This window comes from Chiloscyllium plagiosum, unplaced genomic scaffold, assembly GCF_037043375.1.
Source record: "Chiloscyllium plagiosum isolate Xiang-an unplaced genomic scaffold, Cpla_swu_hap1 HiC_scaffold_44, whole genome shotgun sequence".
Taxonomy (NCBI): Eukaryota; Metazoa; Chordata; class Chondrichthyes; order Orectolobiformes; family Hemiscylliidae; genus Chiloscyllium; species Chiloscyllium plagiosum.
Window position 1 is genome coordinate 12,968,308 of NW_028270182.1, and position 26,044 is coordinate 12,994,351.

General features: G+C 53.7%; 1 protein-coding gene across 2 annotated transcripts in view; it reads right to left on the reverse strand.

The window, feature by feature from the left end:
- The window catches only part of tnk1 (tyrosine kinase, non-receptor, 1), a 138,448-nt gene that overhangs the window by 37,931 nt on the left and 74,473 nt on the right, over positions 1 to 26,044 (reverse strand). For both annotated transcript variants that reach the window (XM_087982804.1, XM_087982805.1), the window contains exon 2: positions 2,673 to 2,864. In XM_087982804.1, coding sequence (XP_087838930.1) covers positions 2,673 to 2,838 — 166 coding nt within the window. In that variant the 5' untranslated portion in view covers positions 2,839 to 2,864. The remainder of the gene's footprint in view (positions 1 to 2,672; positions 2,865 to 26,044) is intronic.

Genomic DNA, 26,044 nt, shown 5'->3' on the forward strand with positions numbered 1-26,044 from the left:
TGGAGTGAACTTGCTGAGGAAGTGGTGTAGTGGACAGTGAAGAGGGTTACCTCAGATTACAACAGGATCTGGACCAGATGGGCCAATGGGCTGAGAAGTGGCAGATGGAGTTTAATTCAGATAAATGCGAGGTGCTGCATTTTGGGAAAGCAAATCTTAGCAGGACTTATACACTTAATGGTAAGGTCCTAGGGAGTGTTGCTGAACAAAGAGACCTTGGAGAGCAGGTTCATAGCTCCTTGAAAGTAGAGTTGCAGGTAGATAGGATAATGAAGGCGGCGTTTGGTATGCTTTCCTTTATTGGTCAGAGTATTGAGTACAGGAGTTGGGAGGTCATGTTGTGGCTGTACAGGACATTGGTTAGGCCACTGTTGGAATATTGTGTGCAATTCTGGTCTCCTTCCTATCGGAAAGATGTTGTGAAACTTGAAAGGGTTCAGAAAAGATTTACAAGGATGTTGCCAGGGTTGGAGGATTTGAGCTACAGGGAGAGGCTGAACAGGCTGGGGCTGTTTTCCCTGGAGCGTCGGAGGCTGAGGGGTGACCTTATAGAGGTTTACAAAATTATGAGGGGCATGGTTAGGGTAAATAGACAAAGTCTTTTCCCTGGGGTGGGGGAGTCCAGAGCTAGAGGGCATAGGTTAGGGAAAGATATAAAAGAGACCTAAGGGGCAACTTTTTCACACAGAGGGTGGTACGTGTATGGAATGAGTTGCCAGAGGAAGTGGTGGAGGCTGGTACAATTGCGACATTTAAGAGGCATTTGGATGGGTATATGAATAGGAAGGGTTTGGAGGGATATGGGCCGGGTGCTGGCAGGTGGGACTAGATTGGGTTGGGATATCTGGTCAGCATGGAGGAGTTGGGCCGAAGGGTCTGTTTCCGTGCTGGACATCTCTCTGACTCTATGGTGGATGAGGGTACAGTTATAACTTTTAAAAGACATTTGGAGAAGGACATGAACAGGAAAGGTCTGGAGGGAGATGGGCCAGGAGCAGGCGGGTGGGCACCGGTTTATCTGGGATTAGGGTCGGCACAGACTGGTGGGCCGAAGGGTCTGTTTCTGTGCTGTGGGACTGGATGGTGTCAAAAGTGAGGCTGAGATTCTGAGGCAGAGAAGGGGTGGCCCGGTGGCTCAGTAGTTCGCGCTGATGCCTCACGGCGCCAGGGACCCAGGGTTCAATTCCAGCCTCAGGGTGACTGTCTGTGTGGGGTTTGCACACTCTCTCCGTGTCTGTGTGGGTTTCCTCCGGGTGCTCCGGTTTCCTCCCACAGTCCAAAGATGTGCAGGTTAGAGTGGATTGGCCGTGATAAATTACCCATAGTGCCCAGGGATGTGCAGATTGGGGTGGATTGCCCGTGATAAATTACCCAGAGTGCCCAGGGATGTGCAGGTTAGGGTGGATTGGCCGTGATAAATTACCCATAGTGCCCAGGGATGTGCAGGTTAGGGTGGATTGGCCGTGATAAATTACCCATAGTGCCCAGGGATGTGCAGGTTAGGGTGGATTGGCTGTGCTAAATTACCCATAGTGCCCAGGGATGTGCAGGTTGGGGTGGATTGGCTGTGCTAAATTACCCATAGTGCCCAGGGATGTGCAGGTTAGGGTGGATTGGCCGTGATAAATTACCCATAGTGCCCAGGGATGTGCAGGTTAGGGTGGATTGGCCAAGCTAAATTACCCATAGTGCCCAGGGATGTGCAGGTTAGGGTGGATTGGCTGTGCTAAATTACCCATAGTGCCCAGGGATGTGCAGGTTAGGGTGGATTGGCCGTGATCAAATACCCATAGTGCCCAGGGATGTATAGATTAGGGTGGATTGGCCGTGATCAATTAACCATAGTGCCCAGGGATGTGCAGGTTAGGTGCATTAGTCAGAGGGAAATGTAGAGTAACACGGGAATGGGTCTGGGTGGGATGCTCTTCGGCGGGTCGGTGTGGACTTGTTGGACTGAAGGGCCTGTTTCCACCCCCTAGGGAATTCTCTGGATTAGGTGTATTTTCAGAGTAGCAGGACAGCCTGTCACCATTTTAAAACAGAAAGGATGAAAACTATAAGTGCTGGGGGTAGGGCGGCAGGGAGGAGCAGAATGGCAGTGAATTATCCTCCTGTGATCACTGCGGAGACAGAAAGAGGCGACAGACAGAATTCCAGTCTCAACAACAAAGCCGGGAATCTGCAGCAGGGAGCAGATATCCAGCCGGAGTGAATAAGAATAGCAATCCGGTTATGGGGGGGAGCTGGGATGAATGCTGGATCTTACTGTGGTCCAAGACAAAGGAACTGTAGATGCTGGAATCCAAAACAGACAGGCAGGAGGCCCGAGGAACGCAGTGAGCCAGGCAGCATCAGGATAGAGGAGGGACAGGAGGACTGTGGCTAGACTTTTAAGATGTACTTTGATCATGGCGTTAATGTTTCTTCCAAACCGCAGGTAACCCCAGGGCTCAGGGGACAACTGATCAGAGGGGGACTGCACCGATCCATCTAGGGACAAAGGGGGGAGAGATCCCGTCGGAGGCGGGAGCCTGTTAAGATCCTGTTGTGAGAGCCTGTCTGTTGAGAGAGGGGAGACCGACTCTCGAGAAAGCCAGAGGCCTGGGAGGGTTGGGGAAACGGAAGAGGAGCGGCTACATTCCCTCCGGGGTGGAAGGGGAAGCGTTCCTTACCGGGACGGCCCATTCCGATCCGCTCCAGGTCGGTGGTCTTCACGAAGTCGAAATGCGAGAGGCGGGTGACATTGAGGTCATCGCGGATCTGCAGGTAGAACTGTTCGAGCTGGACCTCCTTCAGGAGCTGCAAGAGCCAATCTGTGCCCTCATCCGGGGAGCTCATTCCTGTGGGGGATCTGTCAGTCCGAGCTGTGGAAACAGCTGGTTGGATATTACTCCGTCCACCCCAACACTACCACTCCAAGCGGGATACAGATCAAGATAATCACAAACAGAATGAGAGCAGCTTCTTCGGCCCACTCAAACGGGGTCCACAGTCCAACGGGACCGTGGCTAATCCGAGATTCAACACACCCCTCACCATATCCCCCCTTGAAACCTCCGAAATGATCAAGACTCTGCCTCAGCCTTTAGTACACACCGGGACACTGTCTCAGTCTCCAATACACACCGGGACACTGTCTCAGTCTCCAGTACACACCGGGACACTGACTCAGTCTCCAATACACACCGGGACACCGTCTCAGTCTCCAATACACACCGGGACACTGTCTCAGTCTCCAATACACACCGGGACACTGTCTCAGTCTCCAGTACACACCGGGACACTGTCTCAGTCTCCAATACACACCGGGACACTGTCTCAGTCTCCAATACACACCGGGACACTGTCTCAGTCTCCAGTACACACCGGGACACTGTCTCAGTCTCCAATACACACCGGGACACTGACTCAGTCAACAGTACACACCGGGACACTATCTCAGTCTACAGTACACACCAGGACACTGTCTCAGTCTCCAGTACACACCGGGACACTGTCTCAGTCTCCAATACACACCGGGACACTGTCTCAGTCTACAGTACACACCAGGACACTGTCTCAGTCTCCAGTACACACCGGGACACTGTCTCAGTCTCCAGTACACACCGGGACACTGTCTCAGTCTCCAGTACACACCGGGACACTGTCTCAGTCTCCAATACACACCGGGACACTATCTCAGTCTCCAGTACACACCGGGACACTATCTCAGTCTCCAATACACACCGGGACACTGTCTCAGTCTCCAATACACACCGGGACACTGTCTCAGTCTCCAGTACACACCGGGACACTGTTTCAGTCTCCAGTAAACACCGGGACACTGTCTCAGTCTCCAATACACACCGGGACACTGTCTCAGTCTCCAGTACACACCGGGACACTGTCTCAGTCTCCAGACACACCGGGACACTGTCTCAGTCTCCAGTACACACCGGGACACTGTCTCAGTCTCCAGTACACACCGGGACACTGTCTCAGTCTCCAATACACACCGGGACACTATCTCAGTCTCCAGTACACACCGGGACACTATCTCAGTCTCCAATACACACCGGGACACTGTCTCAGTCTCCAATACACACCGGGACACTGTCTCAGTCTCCAGTACACACCGGGACACTGTTTCAGTCTCCAGTAAACACCGGGACACTGTCTCAGTCTCCAATACACACCGGGACACTGTCTCAGTCTCCAGTACACACCGGGACACTGTCTCAGTCTCCAGACACACCGGGACACTGTCTCAGTCTCCAGTACACACCGGGACACTGTCTCAGTCTCCAGTACACACCGGGACACTGTCTCAGTCTCCAATACACACCGGGACACTGGCTCAGTCTCCAGTACACACCGGGACACTGTCTCAGTCTCCAATACACACCGGGACACTGTCTCAGTCTCCAATACACACCGGGACACTGTCTCAGTCTCCAATACACACCGGGACACTGTCTCAGTCTCCAATACACACCGGGACACTGTCTCAGTCTCCAATACACACCGGGACACTGTCTCAGTCTCCAATACACACCGGGACACTGTCTCAGTCTCCAATACACACCGGGACACTGTCTCAGTCTCCAGTACACACCGGGACACTGTCTCAGTCTCCAGACACACCGGGACACTGTCTCAGTCTCCAGTACACACCGGGACACTGTCTCAGTCTCCAATACACACCGGGACACTGTCTCAGTCTCCAGTACACACCGGGACACTGTCTCAGTCTCCAGACACACCGGGACACTGTCTCAGTCTCCAGTACACACCGGGACACTGTCTCAGTCTCCAGTACACACTGGGACACTGTCTCAGTCTCCAATACACACCGGGACACTGTCTCAGTCTCCAGTACACACCGGGACACTGTCTCAGTCTCCAGTACACACCGGGACACTGTCTCAGTCTCCAGTACACACCGGGACACTGTCTCAGTCTCCAATACACACCGGGACACTGGCTCAGTCTCCAATACACACCGGGACACTGTCTCAGTCTCCAATACACACCGGGACACTGTCTCAGTCTTCAATACACACCGGGACACTGTCTCAGTCTCCAATACACACCGGGACACTGTCTCAGTCTCCAATACACACCGGGACACTGTCTCAGTCTCCAGACACACCGGGACACTGTCTCAGTCTCCAATACACACCGGGACACTGTCTCAGTCTCCAATACACACCGGGACACCGTCTCAGTCTCCAATGCACACCGGGACACTGTCTCAGTCTCCAATACACACCGGGACACTGTCTCAGTCTCCAGTACACACCGGGACACTGTCTCAGTCTCCAGTACAAATCGGGACACTGTTTCAGTCTCCAATACACACCGGGACACTGTCTCAGTCTCCAGTACACACCGGGACACTGTCTCAGTCTCCAATACACACCGGGACACTGTCTCAGTCTCCAATACACACCGGGACACTGTCTCAGTCTCCAATACACACCGGGACACTGTCTCAGTCTCCAATACACACCGGGACACTGTCTCAGTCTCCAATACACACCGGGACACTGTCTCAGTCTCCAATACACACCGGGACACTGTCTCAGTCTCCAATACACACCGGGACACTGTCTCAGTCTCCAATACACACCGGGACACTGTCTCAGTCTCCAATACACACCGGGACACTGTCTCAGTCTCCAATACACACCAGGACACTGTCTCAGTCTCCAGTACACACCGGGACACTGTCTCAGTCTCCAGTAGACACCGGGACACTGTCTCAGTCTCCAATACACACCGGGACACCGTCTCAGTCTCCAATACACACCGGGACACTGTCTCAGTTAACAGTACACACCGGGACACTGTCTCAGTCTCCAATACACACCGGGACACTGTCTCAGTCTCCAATACACACCGTGACACTGTCTCAGTCTCCAATACACACCGGGACACTGTCTCAGTCTCCAATACACACCGGGACACCGTCTCAGTCTCCAATACACACCGGGACACCGTCTCAGTCTCCAATACACACCGGGACACCGTCTCAGTCTCCAATACACACAGGGACACCGTCTCAGTCTCCAATACACACCGGGACACTATCTCAGTCTACAGTACACACCGGGACACTATCTCAGTCTCCAGTACACACCGTGACACTGTCTCAGTCTCCAATACACACCGGGACACTGTCTCAGTCTCCAATACACACCGGGACACCGTCTCAGTCTCCAATACACACCGGGACACTATCTCAGTCTACAGTACACACCGGGACACTGTCTCAGTCTCCAGTACACACCGGGACACTGTCTCAGTCTCCAGTACACACCGGGACACTGTCTCAGTCTCCAGTACACACCGGGACACTGTCTCAGTCTCCAATACACACCGGGACACTGTCTCAGTCTCCAATACACACCGTGACACTGTCTCAGTCTCCAATACACACCGGGACACTGTCTCAGTCTCCAATACACACCGCGACACTGTCTCAGTCTCCAGTACACACCGGGACACTGTCTCAGTCTCCAATACACACCGGGACACTGTCTCAGTCTCCAGTACACACCGGGACACTGTCTCAGTCTCCAGACACACCGGGACACTGTCTCAGTCTCCAGTACACACCGGGACACTGTCTCAGTCTCCAGTACACACCGGGACACTGTCTCAGTCTCCAGTACACACCGGGACACCGTCTCAGTCTCCAATACACACAGGGACACCGTCTCAGTCTCCAATACACACCGGGACACTGTCTCAGTCTCCAATACACACCGGGACACTGTCTCAGTCTCCAGTACACACCGGGACACTGTCTCAGTCTCCAATACACACCGGGACACTGTCTCAGTCTCCAATACACACCGGGACACTGTCTCAGTCTCCAATACACACCGGGACACTGTCTCAGTCTCCAATACACACCGGGACACTGTCTCAGTCTCCAATACACACCGGGACACTGTCTCAGTCTCCAGTACACACCGGGACACTGTCTCAGTCTCCAATACACACCGGGACACTGTCTCAGTCTCCAGTACACACCGGGACACTGTCTCAGTCTCCAGACACACCGGGACACTGTCTCAGTCTCCAGTACACACCGGGACACTATCTCAGTCTACAGTACACACCGGGACACTGTCTCAGTCTCCAGTACACACCGGGACACTGTCTCAGTCTCCAGTACACACCGGGACACTGTCTCAGTCTCCAGTACACACCGGGACACTGTCTCAGTCTCCAGTCCACACCGGGACACTGTCTCAGTCTCCAATACACACCGGGACACTGGCTCAGTCTCCAGTACACACGGGGACACTGTCTCAGTCTCCAGTACACACCGGGACACTGTCTCAGTCTCCAATACACATCGGGACACTGTCTCAGTCTCTAATATACACCGGAACACTGTCTCAGTCTCCAATATACACCGGGACACTGTCTCGGTCTCCAATATACACCGGGACACTGTCTCAGTCTCCAGTACACACGGGGACACTGTCTCAGTCTCCAGACACACCGGGACACTGTCTCAGTCTCCAGTACACACGGGGACACTGTCTCAGTCTCCGGTACACACCGGGACACTGTCTCAGTCTCCAATACACACCAGGACACTGTCTCAGTCTCCAATACACACCGGGACACTGTCTCAGTCTCCAATACACACCAGGACACTGTCTCAGTCTCCAATACACACCAGGACACTGTCTCAGTCTCCAATACACACCGGGACACTGTCTCAGTCTCCAATACACACCAGGACACTGTCTCAGTCTCCAATACACACCGGGACACTATCTCAGTCTCCAATACACACCGGGACACTATCTCAGTCTACAGTACACACCGGGACACTGTCTCAGTCTACAATACACACCGGGACACTGTCTCAGTCTCCAATACACACCGGGACACTATCTCAGTCTACAGTACACACCGGGACACTGTCTCAGTCTCCAGTACACACCGGGACACTGTCTCAGTCTCCAGTACACACCGGGATACTGTTTCAGTCTCCAGTACACACCGGGACACTGTCTCAGTCTCCAGTACACACCGGGACACTGGATCAGTCGCCAGTACACACCGGGACACTGTCTCAGTCTCCAATACACACCGGGACACTGTCTCAGTCTCCAATACACACCGGGACACTGTCTCAGTCTCCAATACACACCGGGACACTGTCTCAGTCTCCAGTACACACCGGGACACTGTCTCAGTCTCCAGTACACACCGGGACACTGGATCAGTCGCCAGTACACACCGGGACACTGTCTCAGTCTCCAATACACACCGGGACACTGTCTCAGTCTCCAATACACACCGGGACACTGTCTCAGTCTCCAATACACACCGGGACACTGTCTCAGTCTCCAATACACACCGGGACACTGTCTCAGTCTCCAATACACACCGGGACACTGTCTCAGTCTCCAGTACACACCGGGACACTGTCTCAGTCTCCAATACACACCGGGACACTGTCTCAGTCTCCAGTACACACCGGGACACTGTCTCAGTCTCCAATACACACCGTGACACTGTCTCAGTCTCCAATACACACCGGGACACTGTCTCAGTCTCCAATACACACCGGGACACTGTCTCAGTCTCCAGTACACACCGGGACACTGTCTCAGTCTCCAATACACATCGGGACACTGTCTCAGTCTCCAATACACACCGGGACACTGTCTCAGTCTCCAATACACACCGGGACACTGTCTCAGTCTCCAATACACACCGGGACACTGTCTCAGTCTCCAATACACACCGGGACACTGTCTCAGTCTCCAGTACACACCGGGACACTGTCTCAGTCTCCAATACACACCGGGACACTGTCTCAGTCTCCAGTACACACCGGGACACTGTCTCAGTCTCCAATACACACCGGGACACTGTCTCAGTCTCCAGTACACACCGGGACACTGTCTCAGTCTCCAGACACACCGGGACACTGTCTCAGTCTCCAACACACACCGGGACACTGTCTCAGTCTCCAATACACACCGGGACACTGTCTCAGTCTCCAGTACTCATCGGAACACTGTCTCAGTCTCCAATACACACCGGGACACTGTCTCAGTCTCCAGTACACACCGGGACACTGTCTCAGTCTCCAATACACACCGGGACACTGTCTCAGTCTCCAATACACACCGGGACACTGTCTCAGTCTCCAATACACACCGGGACACTGTCTCAGTCTCCAGTACACACCGGGACTCTGTCTCAGTCTCCAATACACACCGGGACACTGTCTCAGTCTCCAATACACACCGGGACACTGTCTCAGTCTCCAGTACACACCGGGACACTATCTCAGTCTACAGTACACACCGGGACACTGTCTCAGTCTCCAGTACACAACGGGACACTGTCTCAGTCTCCAATACACACCGGGACACTGTCTCAGACTCCAATACACACCAGGACACTGTCTCAGTCTCCAATACACACCGGGACACTGTCTCAGTCTCCAATACACACCGGGACACTGTCACAGTCTCCACTACACACCGCGACACTATCTCAGTCTCCAATACACACCGGGACACTGTCTCAGTCTACAATACACACCGGGACACTGTCTCAGTCTCCACTACACACCGGGACACTATCTCAGTCTCCAATACACACCGGGACACTGTCTCAGTCTACAATACACACCGCGACACTATCTCAGTCTCCAATACACACCGGGACACTGTCTCAGTCTCCAATACACACCGGGACACTGTCTCCGTCTCCAGTACTCACCGGGACACTGTCTCAGTCTCCAATACACACCGGGACATTGTCTCAGTCTCCAATACACACCAGGACACTGTCTCAGTCTCCAAAACACACCGGGACACTGTCACAGTTTCCAATACACACCGGGACACTGTCTCAGTCTCCAATACACACCAGGACACTGTCTCAGTCTCCAATACACACCGGGACACTGTCTCAGTCTCCAATACACACCGGGACACTTCCTCAGTCTCCAATACACAACGGGACACTGCCTCAGTCTCCAATACACACCGGGACACTGTCTCAGTCTCCAATACACACCGGGACATTGTCTCAGTCTCCAATACACACCAGGACACTGTCTCAGTCTCCAAAACACACCGGGACACTGTCACAGTTTCCAATACACACCGGGACACTGTCTCAGTCTCCAATACACACCAGGACACTGTCTCAGTCTCCAATACACACCGGGACACTGTCTCAGTTTCCAGTACACACCGGGACACTGTCTCAGTCTCCAATACACACTAGGACACTGTCTCAGTCTCCAATATACACCGGGACACTGTCTCAGTCTCCAATACACACCGGGACACTATCTCAGTCTACAGTACACTCCGGCACACTGTCTCAGTCTACAGTACTCACCGGGACACTGTCTCAGTCTCCAATACACACCGGGACATTGTCTCAGTCTCCAATACACACCAGGACACTGTCTCAGTCTCCAAAACACACCGGGACACTGTCACAGTTTCCAATACACACTGGGACACTGTCTCAGTCTCCAATACACACCGGGACACTGTCTCAGTTTCCAGTACACACCGGGACACTGTCTCAGTCTCCAATACACACCGGGACACTGTCTCAGTCTCCAATACACACCGGGACACTGTCTCAGTCTCCAATACACACCGGGACACTGTCTCAGTCTCCAATACACATCGGAACACTGTCTCAGTCTCCAATACACACCGGGACACTGTCTCAGTTTCCAGTACACACCGGGACACTGTCTCAGTCTCCAATACACACCGGGACACTGTCTCAGTCTCCAATACACACCGGGACACTGTCTCAGTCTCCAAGACACACCGGGACACTGTCTCAGTCTCCAATACACACCGTGATACTGTCTCAGTCTCCAGTAGACACCGGGACACTGTCTCAGTCTCCAATACACACCGGGACACCGTCTCAGTCTCCAATACACACCGGGACACTGTCTCAGTCAACAGTACACACCGGGACACTGTCTCAGTCTACAGTACACACCGGGACACTGTCTCAGTCTCCAGTACACACCGGGACACTGTCTCAGTCTCCAGTACACACCGGGACACTGTCTCAGTCTCCAGTACACACCGGGACACTGTCTCAGTCTCCAGTACACACCGGGACACTGTCTCAGTCTCCAATACACACCGGGACACTGTCTCAGTCTCCAGTACACACCGGGACACTGTCTCAGTCTCCAATACACACCGGGACACTGTCTCAGTCTCCAATACACACCGGGACACCGTCTCAGTCTCCAATACACACCGCGACACCGTCTCAGTCTCCAGTACACACCGGGACACTGTCTCAGTCTCCAATACACACCGGGACACCGTCTCAGTCTCCAATACACACCGGGACACTGTCTCAGTCAACAGTACACACTGGGACACTATCTCAGTCTACAGTACACACCGGGACACTGTCTCAGTCTCCAGTACACACCGGGACACTGTCCCAGTCTCCAATACACACCGGGACACTGTCTCACTCAACAGTACACACCGGGACACTGTCTCAGTCTCCAGTACACACCGGGACACTGTCTCAGTCTCCAATACACACCGGGACACTGTCTCAGTCTCCAATACACACCGGGACACTGTCTCAGTCTCCAGTACACACCGGGACACTGTCTCAGTCTCCAGTACACACCGGGACACTGTCCCAGTCTCCAATACACACCGGGACACTGTCTCAGTCTCCAAAACACACCGGGACACTGTCTCACTCAACAGTACACACCGGGACACTGTCTCAGTCTCCAGTACACACCGGGACACTGTCTCAGTCTCCAATACACACCGGGACACCGTCTCAGTCTCCAATACACACCGGGACACTGTCTCAGTCAACAGTACACACTGGGACACTATCTCAGTCTACAGTACACACCGGGACACTGTCCCAGTCTCCAGTACACACCGGGACACTGTCCCAGTCTCCAATACACACCGGGACACTGTCTCACTCAACAGTACACACCCGGACACTGTCTCAGTCTCCAGTACACACCGGGACACTGTCTCAGTCTCCAGTACACACCGGGACACTGTCCCAGTCTCCAATACACACCGGGACACTGTCTCAGTCTCCAAAACACACCGGGACACTGTCACAGTTTCCAATACACACCGGGACACTGTCTCAGTCTCCAATACACACCAGGACACTGTCTCAGTTTCCAATACACACCGGGACACTGTCTCAGTTTCCAGTACACACCGGGACACTGTCTCAGTCTCCAATACACACCGGGACACTGTCTCAGTCTCCAATACACACCGGGACACCGTCTCAGTCTCCAATACACACCGGGACACTGTCTCAGTCTCCAATACACACCGGGACACTGTCTCAGTCTCCAGTAGACACCGGGACACTGTCTCAGTCTCCAATACACACCGGGACACCGTCTCAGTCTCCAATACACACCGGGACACTGTCTCAGTCAACAGTACACACCGGGACACTGTCTCAGTCTCCAGTACACACCGGGACACTGTCTCAGTCTCCAGTACACACCGCGACACTGTCTCAGTCTCCAGTACACACCGGGACACTGTCTCAGTCTCCAGTACACACCGGGACACTGTCTCAGTCTCCAATACACACCGGGACACTGTCTCAGTCTCCAATACACTCCGGGACACTGTCTCAGTCTCCAATACACACCGGGACACCGTCTCAGTCTCCAATACACACCGGGACACCGTCTCAGTCTCCAGTACACACCGGGACACTGTCTCAGTCTCCAATACACACCGGGACACCGTCTCAGTCTCCAATACACACCGGGACACTGTCTCAGTCAACAGTACACACTGGGACACTATCTCAGTCTACAGTACACACCGGCACACTGTCTCAGTCTCCAGTACACACCGGGACACTGTCCCAGTCTCCAGTACACACCGGGACACTGTCCCAGTCTCCAATACACACTGGGACACTGTCTCACTCAACAGTACACACCGGGACACTGTCTCAGTCTCCAGTACACACCGGGACACTGTCTCAGTCTCCAGTACACACCGGGACACTGTCCCAGTCTCCAATACACACCGGGACACTATCTCAGTCTCCAGTACACACCGGGACACTGTTTCAGTCTCCAGTACACACTGGGACACTGTCTCAGTCTCCAATAAACACCGGGACACTGTCTCAGTCTCCAATACACACCGGGACACTGTCTCAGTCTCCAGTACACACCGGGACACTGTCTCAGTCTCCAGTACACACCGGGACACTGTCTCAGTCTCCAGTACACACCGGGACACTGTCTCAGTCTCTAGTACACACCGGGACACTGTCTCAGTCTCCAATACACACCGGGACACTGTCTCAGTCTCCAATACACACCGGGACATTGTCTAAGTCTCCAATACACACCGGGACACTGTCTCAGTCTCTAATACACACCGGGACACTGTCCCAGTCTACAGTACACACCGGGACACTGTCTCAGTCTCCAGTACTCACCGGGACATTGTCTCAGTCTCCAATACACACCGGGACATTGTCTCAGTCTCCAATACACACCAGGACACTGTCTCAGTCTCCAAAACACACCGGGACACTGTCACAGTTTCCAATACACACCGGGACACTGTCTCAGTCTCCAATACACACCAGGACACTGTCTCAGTTTCCAATACACACCGGGACACTGTCTCAGTTTCCAGTACACACCGGGACACTGTCTCAGTCTCCAATACACACCGGGACACCGTCTCAGTCTCCAATACACACCGGGACACTGTCTCAGTCTCCAATACACACCGGGACACTGTCTCAGTCTCCAGTAGACACCGGGACACTGTCTCAGTCTCCAATACACACCGGGACACCGTCTCAGTCTCCAATACACACCGGGACACCGTCTCAGTCAACAGTACACACCGGGACACTATCTCAGTCTACAGTACACACCGGGACACTGTCTCAGTCTCCAGTACACACCGGGACACTGTCTCAGTCTCCAGTACACACCGGGACACTGTCTCAGTCTCCAGTACACACCGGGACACTGTCTCAGTCTCCAGTACACACCGGGACACCGTCTCAGTCTCCAGTACACACCGGGACACTGTCTCAGTCTCCAATACACACCGGGACACTGTCTCAGTCTCCAATACACACCGGGACACTGTCTCAGTCTCCAATACACACCGGGACACCGTCTCAGTCTCCAATACACACCGGGACACCGTCTCAGTCTCCAGTACACACCGGGACACCGTCTCAGTCTCCAGTACACACCGGGACACTGTCTCAGTCTCCAATACACACCGGGACACCGTCTCAGTCTCCAATACACACCGGGACACTGTCTCAGTCTCCAGTACACACCGGGACACTGTCCCAGTCTCCAGTACACACCGGGACACTGTCCCAGTCTCCAGTACACACCGGGACACTGTCTCACTCAACAGTACACACCGGGACACTGTCTCAGTCTCCAGTACACACCGGGACACTGTCTCAGTCTCCAGTACACACCGGGACACTGTCCCAGTCTCCAATACACACCGGGACACTGTCCCAGTCTCCAATACACACCGGGACACTATCTCAGTCTCCAGTACACACCGGGACACTGTCTCAGTCTCCAATAAACACCGGGACACTGTCTCAGTCTCCAATACACACCGGGACACTGTCTCAGTCTCCAATACACACCGGGACATTGTCTCAGTCTCCAATACACACCGGGACACTGTCTCAGTCTCAAATACACACCGGGACACTGTCTCAGTCTCCAATACACACCGGGACACTGTCTCAGTCTCCAGTACACACCGGGACACTGTCTCAGTCTCCAGTACACACCGGGACACTGTCTCAGTCTCCAGTACACACCGGGACACTGTCTCAGTCTCCAGTACACACCGGGACACTGTCTCAGTCTCCAGTACACACCGGGACACTGTCTCAGTCTCCAATACACACCGGGACATTGTCTAAGTCTCCAATACACACCGGGACACTGTCTCAGTCTCTAATACACACCGGGACACTGTCCCAGTCTCCAGTACACACCGGGACACTGTCTCAGTCTCCAATACACACCGGGACTCTGTCTCAGTCTCCAATACACACCGGGACACTGTCTCAGTCTCCAATACACACCGGGACACTGTCTCAGTCTTCAATACACACCGGGACACTGTCTCAGTCTCCAGTACACACCGGGACACTGTCTCAGTTTCCAATACACACCGGGACACTGTCTCAGTCTCCAATACACACCGGGACACAGTCTCAGTCTCCAATACACACCGGGACACTGTCTCAGTCACCACTACAAACCGGGACACTGTCTCAGTCTCCAATACACACCGGGACACTGTCTCAGTCTTCAATACACACCGGGACACTGTCTCAGTCTCCAATACACACCGGGACACTGTCTCAGTTTCCAATACACACCGGGACACTGTGTCAGTCTCCAATACACACCGCGACACAGTCTCAGTCTCCAATACACACCGGGACACTGTCTCAGTCTCCACTACACACCGGGACACTGTCTCAGTCTCCAATACACACCGGGACACCGTCTCAGTCTCCAATACACACCGGTACACAGTCTCAGTCTCCACTACACACCGGGATACTGTCTCAGTCTCCAGTACACACCGGGACACTGTCTCAGTCTCCAATACACACCGGGACACTGTCTCAGTCTCCAATACACACCGGGACACTGTCTCAGTCTCCAATACACACCGGGACACTGTCTCAGTCTCCAGTACACACCGGGACACTGCCTCAGTCTCCAATACACACCGGGACACTGTCTCAGTCTCCAATACACACCGGGACACTGTCTCAGTCTCCAATACACACCGGGACACTGTCTCAGTCTCCAATACACACCGGGACACTGTCTCAGTCACCAGTACACACCGGGACACTGTCTCAGTCTACAGTACACACCGGGACACTGTCTCAGTCTTCAATACACACCGGGACACTGTCTCAGTCTTCAATTTACACCGGGACACTGTCTCAGTCTCCAATACACACCGGGACACTGTCTCAGTCTCCAGTACACACCGGGACACTGTCTCAGTCTCCAATACACACCGGGACACTGTCTCAGTCTCCAATACACACCGGGACACTGTCTCAGTCTCCAGTACACACCGCGACACTGTCTCAGTCTCCAATACACACCGGGACACTGTCTCAGTCTCCAATACACACCGGGACACTGTCTCAGTCTCCAGTACACACCGCGACACTGTCTCAGTCTCCAATACACACCGGGACACTGTCTCAGTCTCCAATACACACCGGGACACTGTCTCAGTCTCCAGTACACACCGCGACACTGTCTCAGTCTCCAATACACACCGCGACACTGTCTCAGTCTCCAATACACACCGGGACACTGTCTCAGTCTCCAATACACACCGGGACACTGTCTCAGTCTCCAGTACACACCGCGACACTGTCTCAGTCTCCAATACACACCGGGACACTGTCTCAGTCTCCAATACACACCGGGACACTGTCTCAGTCTCCAATACACACCGGGACACTGTCTCAGTCTCCAATACACACCGGGACACTGTCTCAGTCTCCAATACACACCGGGACACTGTCTCAGTCTCCAATACACACCTGGACACTGTCTCAGTCTCCAATACACACCGGGACACTGTCTCAGTCTGCAGTACACACCGGGACACTGTCTCAGTCTCCAATACACACCGGGACACTGTCTCAGTCTCCAATACACACCGGGACACTGTCTCAGTCTCCAATACACACCGGGACACTGTCTCAGTCTCCAATACACACCGGGACACTGTCTCAGTCTCCAATACACACCGGGACACTGTCTCAGTCTCCAATACTCACCGGGACACTGTCTCAGTCTCCAGTACACACCGGGACACTGTCTCAGTCTCCAATACACACCGGGACACTGTCTCAGTCTCCAATACACACCGGGACACTGTCTCAGTCTCCAATACACACCGGGACACTGTCTTAGTCTCCAATACACACCGGGACACTGTCTCAGTCTCCAATACACACCGGGACACTGTCTCAGTCTCCAATACACACCGGGACACTGTCTCAGTCTCCAATACACACCGGGACACTGTCTCAGTCTCCAGTACACACCGGGACACTGTCTCAGTCTCCAATACACACCGGGACACTGTCTCAGTCTCCAATACACACCGGGACACTGTCTCAGTCTCCAATACACACCGGGACACTTCCTCAGTCTCCAATACACAACGGGACACTGCCTCAGTCTCCAATACACACCGGGACACTGTCTCAGTCTCCAATACACACCGGGACACTGTCTCAGTCTCCAATACACACCGGGACACTGTCTCAGTCTCCAATACACACCGGGACACTGTCTCAGTCTCCAATACACACCGGGACACTGTCTCAGTCTCCAGTACACACCGGGACACTGTCTCAGTCTCCAATACACACCGGGACACCGTCTCAGTCTCCAATACACACCGGGACACTGTCTCAGTCTCCAATACACACCGGGACACTATCTCAGTCTACAGTACACATCGGGACACTGTCTCAGTCTCCAATACACACCGGGACACTGTCTCAGTCTCCACTACACACCGGGACACTGTCTCAGTCTCCAGTACACACCGGGACACTGTCTCAGTCTCCAATACACTCCGGGACACTGTCTTAGTCTCCAATACACACCGGGACACTGTCTCAGTCTTCAGTACACACCGGGACACTGTCTCAGTCTCCAATACACACCGGGACACTGTCTCAGTATCCAGTACACACCGGGACACTGTCTCAGTATCCAGTACACACCGGGACACTGTCTCAGTCTCCAATACACACCGGGACACTGTCTCAGTCTCCAGTACACACCGGGACACTGTCTCAGTCTCCAGTACACACCGGGACACTGTCTCAGTCTCCAATACACACCGGGACACTGTCTCAGTCTCCAATACACACCGGGACACTGTCTCAGTCTCCAATACACACCGGGACACTGTCTCAGTCTCCAATACACACCGGGACACTGTCTCAGTCTCCAGTACACACCGGGACACTGTCTCAGTCTCCAATACACACCGGGACACTGTCTCAGTCTCCAATACACACCGGGACACTGTCTCAGTCTCCAATACACACCGGGACACTGTCTCAGTCTCCACTACACACCGGGACACTGTCTCAGTCTCCAGTACACACCGGGACACTGTCTCAGTCTCCAATACACACCGGGACACTGTCTCAGTCTCCAGTACACACCGGGACACTGTCTCAGTCTCCAATACACACCGGGACACTGTCTCAGTCTCCAATACACACCGGGACACTGTCTCAGTATCCAGTACACACCGGGACACTGTCTCAGTCTCCAGTACACAACGGGACACTGTCTCAGTCTCCAATACACACCGGGACACTGTCTCAGTGTCCAGTACACACCGGGACACTGTCTCAGTCTCCAGTACACACCGGGACACTGTCTCAGTCTCCAATACACACCGGGACACTGTCTCAGTCTCCAATACACACCGGGACACTGTCTCAGTCTCCAATACACACCGGGACACTGTCTCAGTCTCCAATACACACCGGGACACTGTCTCAGTCTCCAATACACACCGGGACACTGTCTCAGTCTCCAATACACACCGGGACACTGTCTCAGTCTCCAATACACACCGGGACACCGTCTCAGTCTCCAGTACACACCGGGACACCGTCTCAGTCTCCAATACACACCGGGACACTGTCTCAGTCTCCACTACACACCGGGACACTGTCTCAGTCTCCAGTACACACCGGGACACTGTCTCAGTCTCCAGTACACACCGGGACACTGTCTCAGTCTCCAGTACACACCGGGACACTGTCTCAGTCTCCAATACACACCGGGACACTGTCTCAGTCTCCAATACACACCGGGACACTGTCTCAGTCTCCAGTACACACCGGGACACTGTCTCAGTCTCCAGTACACACCGGGACACTGTCTCAGTATCCAGTACACACCGGGACACTGTCTCAGTCTCCAGTACACAACGGGACATTGTCTCAGTCTCCAATACACACCGGGACACTGTCTCAGTCTCCAGTACACACCGGGACACTGTCTCAGTCTCCAATACACACCGGGACACTGTCTCAGTCTCCAATACACACCGGGACACTGTCTCAGTCTCCAATACACACCGGGACACTGTCTCAGTCTCCAGTACACACCGGGACACTGTCTCAGTCTCCAAAACACACCGGGACACTGTCACAGTTTCCAATACACACCGGGACACTGTCTCAGTCTCCAGTACACACCAGGACACTGTCTCAGTTTCCAATACACACCGGGACACTGTCTCAGTTTCCAGTACACACCGGGACACTGTCTCAGTCTCCAATACACACCGGGACACTGTCTCAGTCTCCAATACACACCGGGACACCGTCTCAGTTTCCAATACACACCGGGACACTGTCTCAGTCTCCAATACACACCGGGACACTGTCTCAGTCTCCAGTAGACACCGGGACACTGTCTCAGTCTCCAATACACACCGGGACACCGTCTCAGTCTCCAATACACACCGGGACACCGTCTCAGTCAACAGTACACACCGGGACACTGTCTCAGTCTCCAATACACACCGGGACACTATCTCAGTCTACAGTACACACCGGGACACTGTCTCAGTCTCCAGTACACACCGGGACACTGTCTCAGTCTCCAGTACACACCGGGACACTGTCTCAGTCTCCAGTACACACCGGGACACTGTCTCAGTCTCCAATACACACCGGGACACTGTCTCAGTCTCCAATACACACCGGGACACTGTCTCAGTCTCCAATACACACCGGGACACTGTCTCAGTCTCCAATACACACCGGGACACCGTCTCAGTCTCCAATACACACCGGGACACCGTCGCAGTCTCCAGTACACACCGGGACACCGTCTCAGTCTCCAGTACACACCGGGACACTGTCTCAGTCTCCAATACACACCGGGACACCGTCTCAGTCTCCAATACACACCGGGACACTGTCTCAGTCAACAGTACACACTGGGACACTATCTCAGTCTACAGTACACACCGGGACACTGTCTCAGTCTCCAGTACACACCGGGACACTGTCCCAGTCTCCAGTACACACCGGGACACTGTCCCAGTCTCCAGTACACACCGGGACACTGTCTCACTCAACAGTACACACCGGGACACTGTCTCAGTCTCCAGTACACACCGGGACACTGTCTCAGTCTCCAGTACACACCGGGACACTGTCCCAGTCTCCAATACACACCGGGACACTGTCCCAGTCTCCAATACACACCGGGACACTATCTCAGTCTCCAGTACACGCCGGGACACTATCTCAGTCTCCAGTACACACCGGGACACTGTCTCAGTCTCCAATAAACACCGGGACACTGTCTCAGTCTCCAATACACACCGGGACACTGTCTCAGTCTCCAATACACACCGGGACATTGTCTCAGTCTCCAATACACACCGGGACACTGTCTCAGTCTCCAATACACACCGGGACACTGTCTCAGTCTCCAATACACACCGGGACACTGTCTCAGTCTCCAGTACACACCGGGACACTGTCTCAGTCTCCAGTACACACCGGGACACTGTCTCAGTCTCCAGTACACACCGGGACACTGTCTCAGTCTCCAGTACACACCGGGACACTGTCTCAATCTCCAGTACACACCGGGACACTGTCTCAGTCTCCAATACACACCGGGACATTGTCTAAGTCTCCAATACACACCGGGACACTGTCTCAGTCTCTAATACACACCGGGACACTGTCCCAGTCTCCAGTACACACCGGGACACTGTCTCAGTCTCCAATACACACCGGGACACTGTCTCAGTCTCCAATACACACCGGGACACTGTCTCAGTCTTCAATACACACCGGGACACTGTCTCAGTCTCCAGTACACACCGGGACACTGTCTCAGTTTCCAATACACACCGGGACACTGTCTCAGTCTCCAATACACACCGGGACACAGTCTCAGTCTCCAATACACACCGGGACACTGTCTCAGTCACCACTACAAACCGGGACACTGTCTCAGTCTCCAATACACACCGGGACACTGTCTCAGTCTCCAATACACACCGGGACACTGTCTCAGTTTCCAATACACACCGGGACACTGTGTCAGTCTCCAATACACACCGCGACACAGTCTCAGTCTCCAATACACACCGGGACACTGTCTCAGTCACCACTACAAACCGGGACACTGTCTCAGTCTCCAATACACACCGGGACACTGTGTCAGTCTCCAATACACACCGCGACACAGTCTCAGTCTCCAATACACACCGGGACACTGTCTCAGTCACCACTACAAACCGGGACACTGTCTCAGTCTCCAATACACACCGGGACACTGTCTCAGTCTCCAATACACACCGGGACACTGTCTCAGTTTCCAATACACACCGGGACACTGTGTCAGTCTCCAATACACACCGCGACATAGTCTCAGTCTCCAATACACACCGGGACACTGTCTCAGTCTCCAGTACACACCGGGACACTGTCTCAGTTTCCAATACACACCGGGACACTGTGTCAGTCTCCAATACACACCGCGACACAGTCTCAGTCTCCAATACACACCGGGACACTGTCTCAGTCTCCAGTACACACCGGGACACTGTCTCAGTCTCCAATACACACCGGGACACTGTCTCAGTCTCCAGTACACACCGGGACACTGTCTCAGTCTCCAATACACACCGCGACACAGTCTCAGTCTCCAATACACACCGGGACACTGTCTCAGTCTCCAGTACACACCGGGACACTGTCTCAGTCTCCAATACACACCGGGACACTGTCTCAGTCTTCAATACACACCGGGACACTGTCTCAGTCTCCAGTACACACCGGGACACTGTCTCAGTTTCCAATACACACCGGGACACTGTCTCAGTCTCCAATACACACCGGGACACAGTCTCAGTCTCCAATACACACCGGGACACTGTCTCAGTCACCACTACAAACCGGGACACTGTCTCAGTCTCCAATACACACCGGGACACTGTCTCAGTCTCCAATACACACCGGGACACTGTCTCAGTTTCCAATACACACCGGGACACTGTCTCAGTCTCCAGTACACACCGGGACACTGTCTCAGTCTCCAATACACACCGGGACACTGTCTCAGTCTTCAATACACACCGGGACACTGTCTCAGTCTCCAGTACACACCGGGACACTGTCTCAGTTTCCAATACACACCGGGACACTGTCTCAGTCTCCAATACACACCGGGACACAGTCTCAGTCTCCAATACACACCGGGACACTGTCTCAGTCACCACTACAAACCGGGACACTGTGTCAGTCTCCAATACACACCGCGACACAGTCTCAGTCTCCAATACACACCGGGACACTGTCTCAGTCACCACTACAAACCGGGACACTGTCTCAGTCTCCAATACACACCGGGACACTGTCTCAGTCTCCAATACACACCGGGACACTGTCTCAGTTTCCAATACACACCGGGACACTGTGTCAGTCTCCAATACACACCGCGACACAGTCTCAGTCTCCAATACACACCGGGACACTGTCTCAGTCTCCAGTACACACCGGGACACTGTCTCAGTCTCCAGTACACACCGGGACACTGTCTCAGTCTCCAATACACACCGGTACACAGTCTCAGTCTCCACTACACACCGGGACACTGTCTCAGTCTCCAGTACACACCGGGACACTGTCTCAGTCTCCAATACACACCGGGACACTGTCTCAGTCTCCAATACACACCGGGACACTGTCTCAGTCTCCAGTACACACCGGGACACTGTCTCAGTCTCCAATACACACCGGGACACTGTCTCAGTCTCCAATACACACCGGGACACTGTCTCAGTCTCCAATACACACCGGGACACTGTCTCAGTCTCCAATACACACCGGGACACTGTCTCAGTCTCCAGTACACACCGGGACACTGTCTCAGTCTTCAATACACACCAGGACACTGTCTCAGTCTCCAGTACACACCGGGACACTGTCTCAGTCTTCAATTTACACCGGGACACTGTCTCAGTCTCCAATGCACACCGGGACACTGTCTCAGTCTCCAATACACACCGGGACACTGTCTCAGTCTTCAATACACACCGGGACACTGTCTCAGTCTCCAATACACACCGGGACACTGTCTCAGTCTCCAATACACACCGGGACACTGTCTCAGTCTCCAATACACACCGGGACACAGTCTCAGTCTCCACTACACACCGGGACACGGTCTCAGTCTCCAGTACACACCAGGACACTGTCTCAGTCTCCAATGCACACCGGGACACTGTCTCAGTCTCCAATACACACCGGGACACTGTATCAGTCTCCAATACACACCGGGACACTGTCTCAGTCTCCAATACACACCGGGACACTGTCTCAGTCTCCAATACACACCGGGACATTGTCTCAGTCTCCAATACACACCGGGACACTGTCTCAATCTCCAGTACACACCGGGACACTGTCTCAGTCTCCAATACACACCGGGACACTGTCTCAGTCTCCAATACACACCGGGACACTGTCTCAGTCTCCAGTACACACCGGGACACTGTCTCAGTCTCCAGTACACACCGGGACACTGTCTCAGTCTCCAATACACACCGCGACACTGTCTCAGTCTCCAATACACACCGGGACACTGTCTCAGTCTCCAATACACACCGGGACACTGTCTCAGTCTCCAGTACACACCGCGACACTGTCTCAGTCTCCAATACACACCGCGACACTGTCTCAGTCTCCAATACACACCGGGACACTGTCTCAGTCTCCAATACACACCGGGACACTGTCTCAGTCTCCAGTACACACCGCGACACTGTCTCAGTCTCCAATACACACCGGGACACTGTCTCAGTCTCCAATACACACCGGGACACTGTCTCAGTCTCCAATACACACCAGGACACTGTCTCAGTCTCCAATACACACCGGGACACTGTCTCAGTCTCCAATACACAACGGGACACTGTCTCAGTCTCCAATACACACCTGGACACTGTCCCAGTCTCCAATACACACCGGGACACTGTCTCAGTCTGCAGTACACACCGGGACACTGTCTCAGTCTCCAATACACACCGGGACACTGTCTCAGTCTCCAATACACACCGGGACACTGTCTCAGTCTCCAATACACACCGGGACACTGTCTCAGTCTCCAATACACACCGGGACACTGTCTCAGTCTCCAATACACACCGGGACACTGTCTCAGTCTCCAATACTCACCGGGACACTGTCTCAGTCTCCAGTACACACCGGGACACTGTCTCAGTCTCCAATACACACCGGGACACTGTCTTAGTCTACAGTACACACCGGGACACTGTCTCAGTCTCCACTACACACCGGGACACTGTCTCAGTCTCCAGTACACACCGGGACACTGTCTCAGTCTCCAATACACACCGGGACACTGTCTCAGTCTCCAATACACACCGGGACACTGTCTCAGTCTCCAATACACACCGGGACACTGTCTCAGTCTCCAATACACACCAGGACACTGTCTCAGTCTCCAATACACACCGGGACACTGTCTCAGTCTCCAATACACACCGGGACACTGTCTCAGTCTGCAGTACACACCGGGACACTGTCTCAGTCTCCAATACACACCGGGACACTGTCTCAGTCTCCAATACACACCGGGACACTGTCTCAGTCTCCAATACACACCGGGACACTGTCTCAGTCTCCACTACACACCGGGACACTGTCTCAGTCTCCAGTACACACCGGGACACTGTCTCAGTCTCCAATACACACCGGGACATTGTCTCAGTCTCCAATACACACCGGGACACTGTCTCAGTCTCCAATACACACCGGGACACTGTCTCAGTCTCCAATACACACCGGGACACTGTCTCAGTCTCCAGTACACACCGGGACACTGTCTCAGTCTCCAATACACACCGGGACACTGTCTCAGTCTCCAATACACACCGGGACACTGTCTCAGTCTCCAGTACACACCGGGACACTGTCTCAGTCTCCAATACACACCGGGACACTGTCTCAGTCTCCAGTACACACCGGGACACTGTCTCAGTCTCCAGTACACACCGGGACACTGTCTCAGTCTCCAATACACACCGGGACACTGTCTCAGTCTCCAATACACACCGGGACACTGTCTCAGTCTCCAATACACACCGGGACACTGTCTCAGTCTCCAATACACACCGGGACATTATCTCAGTCTACAGTACACATCGGGACACTGTCTCAGTCTCCAATACACACCGGGACACTGTCTCAGTCTCCACTACACACCGGGACACTGTCTCAGTCTCCAGTACACACCGGGACACTGTCTCAGTCTCCAATACACACCGGGACACTGTCTTAGTCTCCAATACACACCGGGACACTGTCTCAGTCTCCAGTACACACCGGGACACTGTCTCAGTCTCCAATACACACCGGGACACTGTCTCAGTATCCAGTACACACCGGGACACTGTCTCAGTATCCAGTACACACCGGGACACTGTCTCAGTCTCCAATACACACCGGGACACTGTCTCAGTCTCCAATACACACCGGGACACTGTCTCAGTCTCCAATACACACCGGGACACTGTCTCAGTCTCCAATACACACCGGGACATTATCTCAGTCTACAGTACACATCGGGACACTGTCTCAGTCTCCAATACACACCGGGACACTGTCTCAGTCTCCACTACACACCGGGACACTGTCTCAGTCTCCAGTACACACCGGGACACTGTCTCAGTCTCCAATACACACCGGGACACTGTCTTAGTCTCCAATACACACCGGGACACTGTCTCAGTCTCCAGTACACACCGGGACACTGTCTCAGTCTCCAATACACACCGGGACACTGTCTCAGTATCCAGTACACACCGGGACACTGTCTCAGTATCCAGTACACACCGGGACA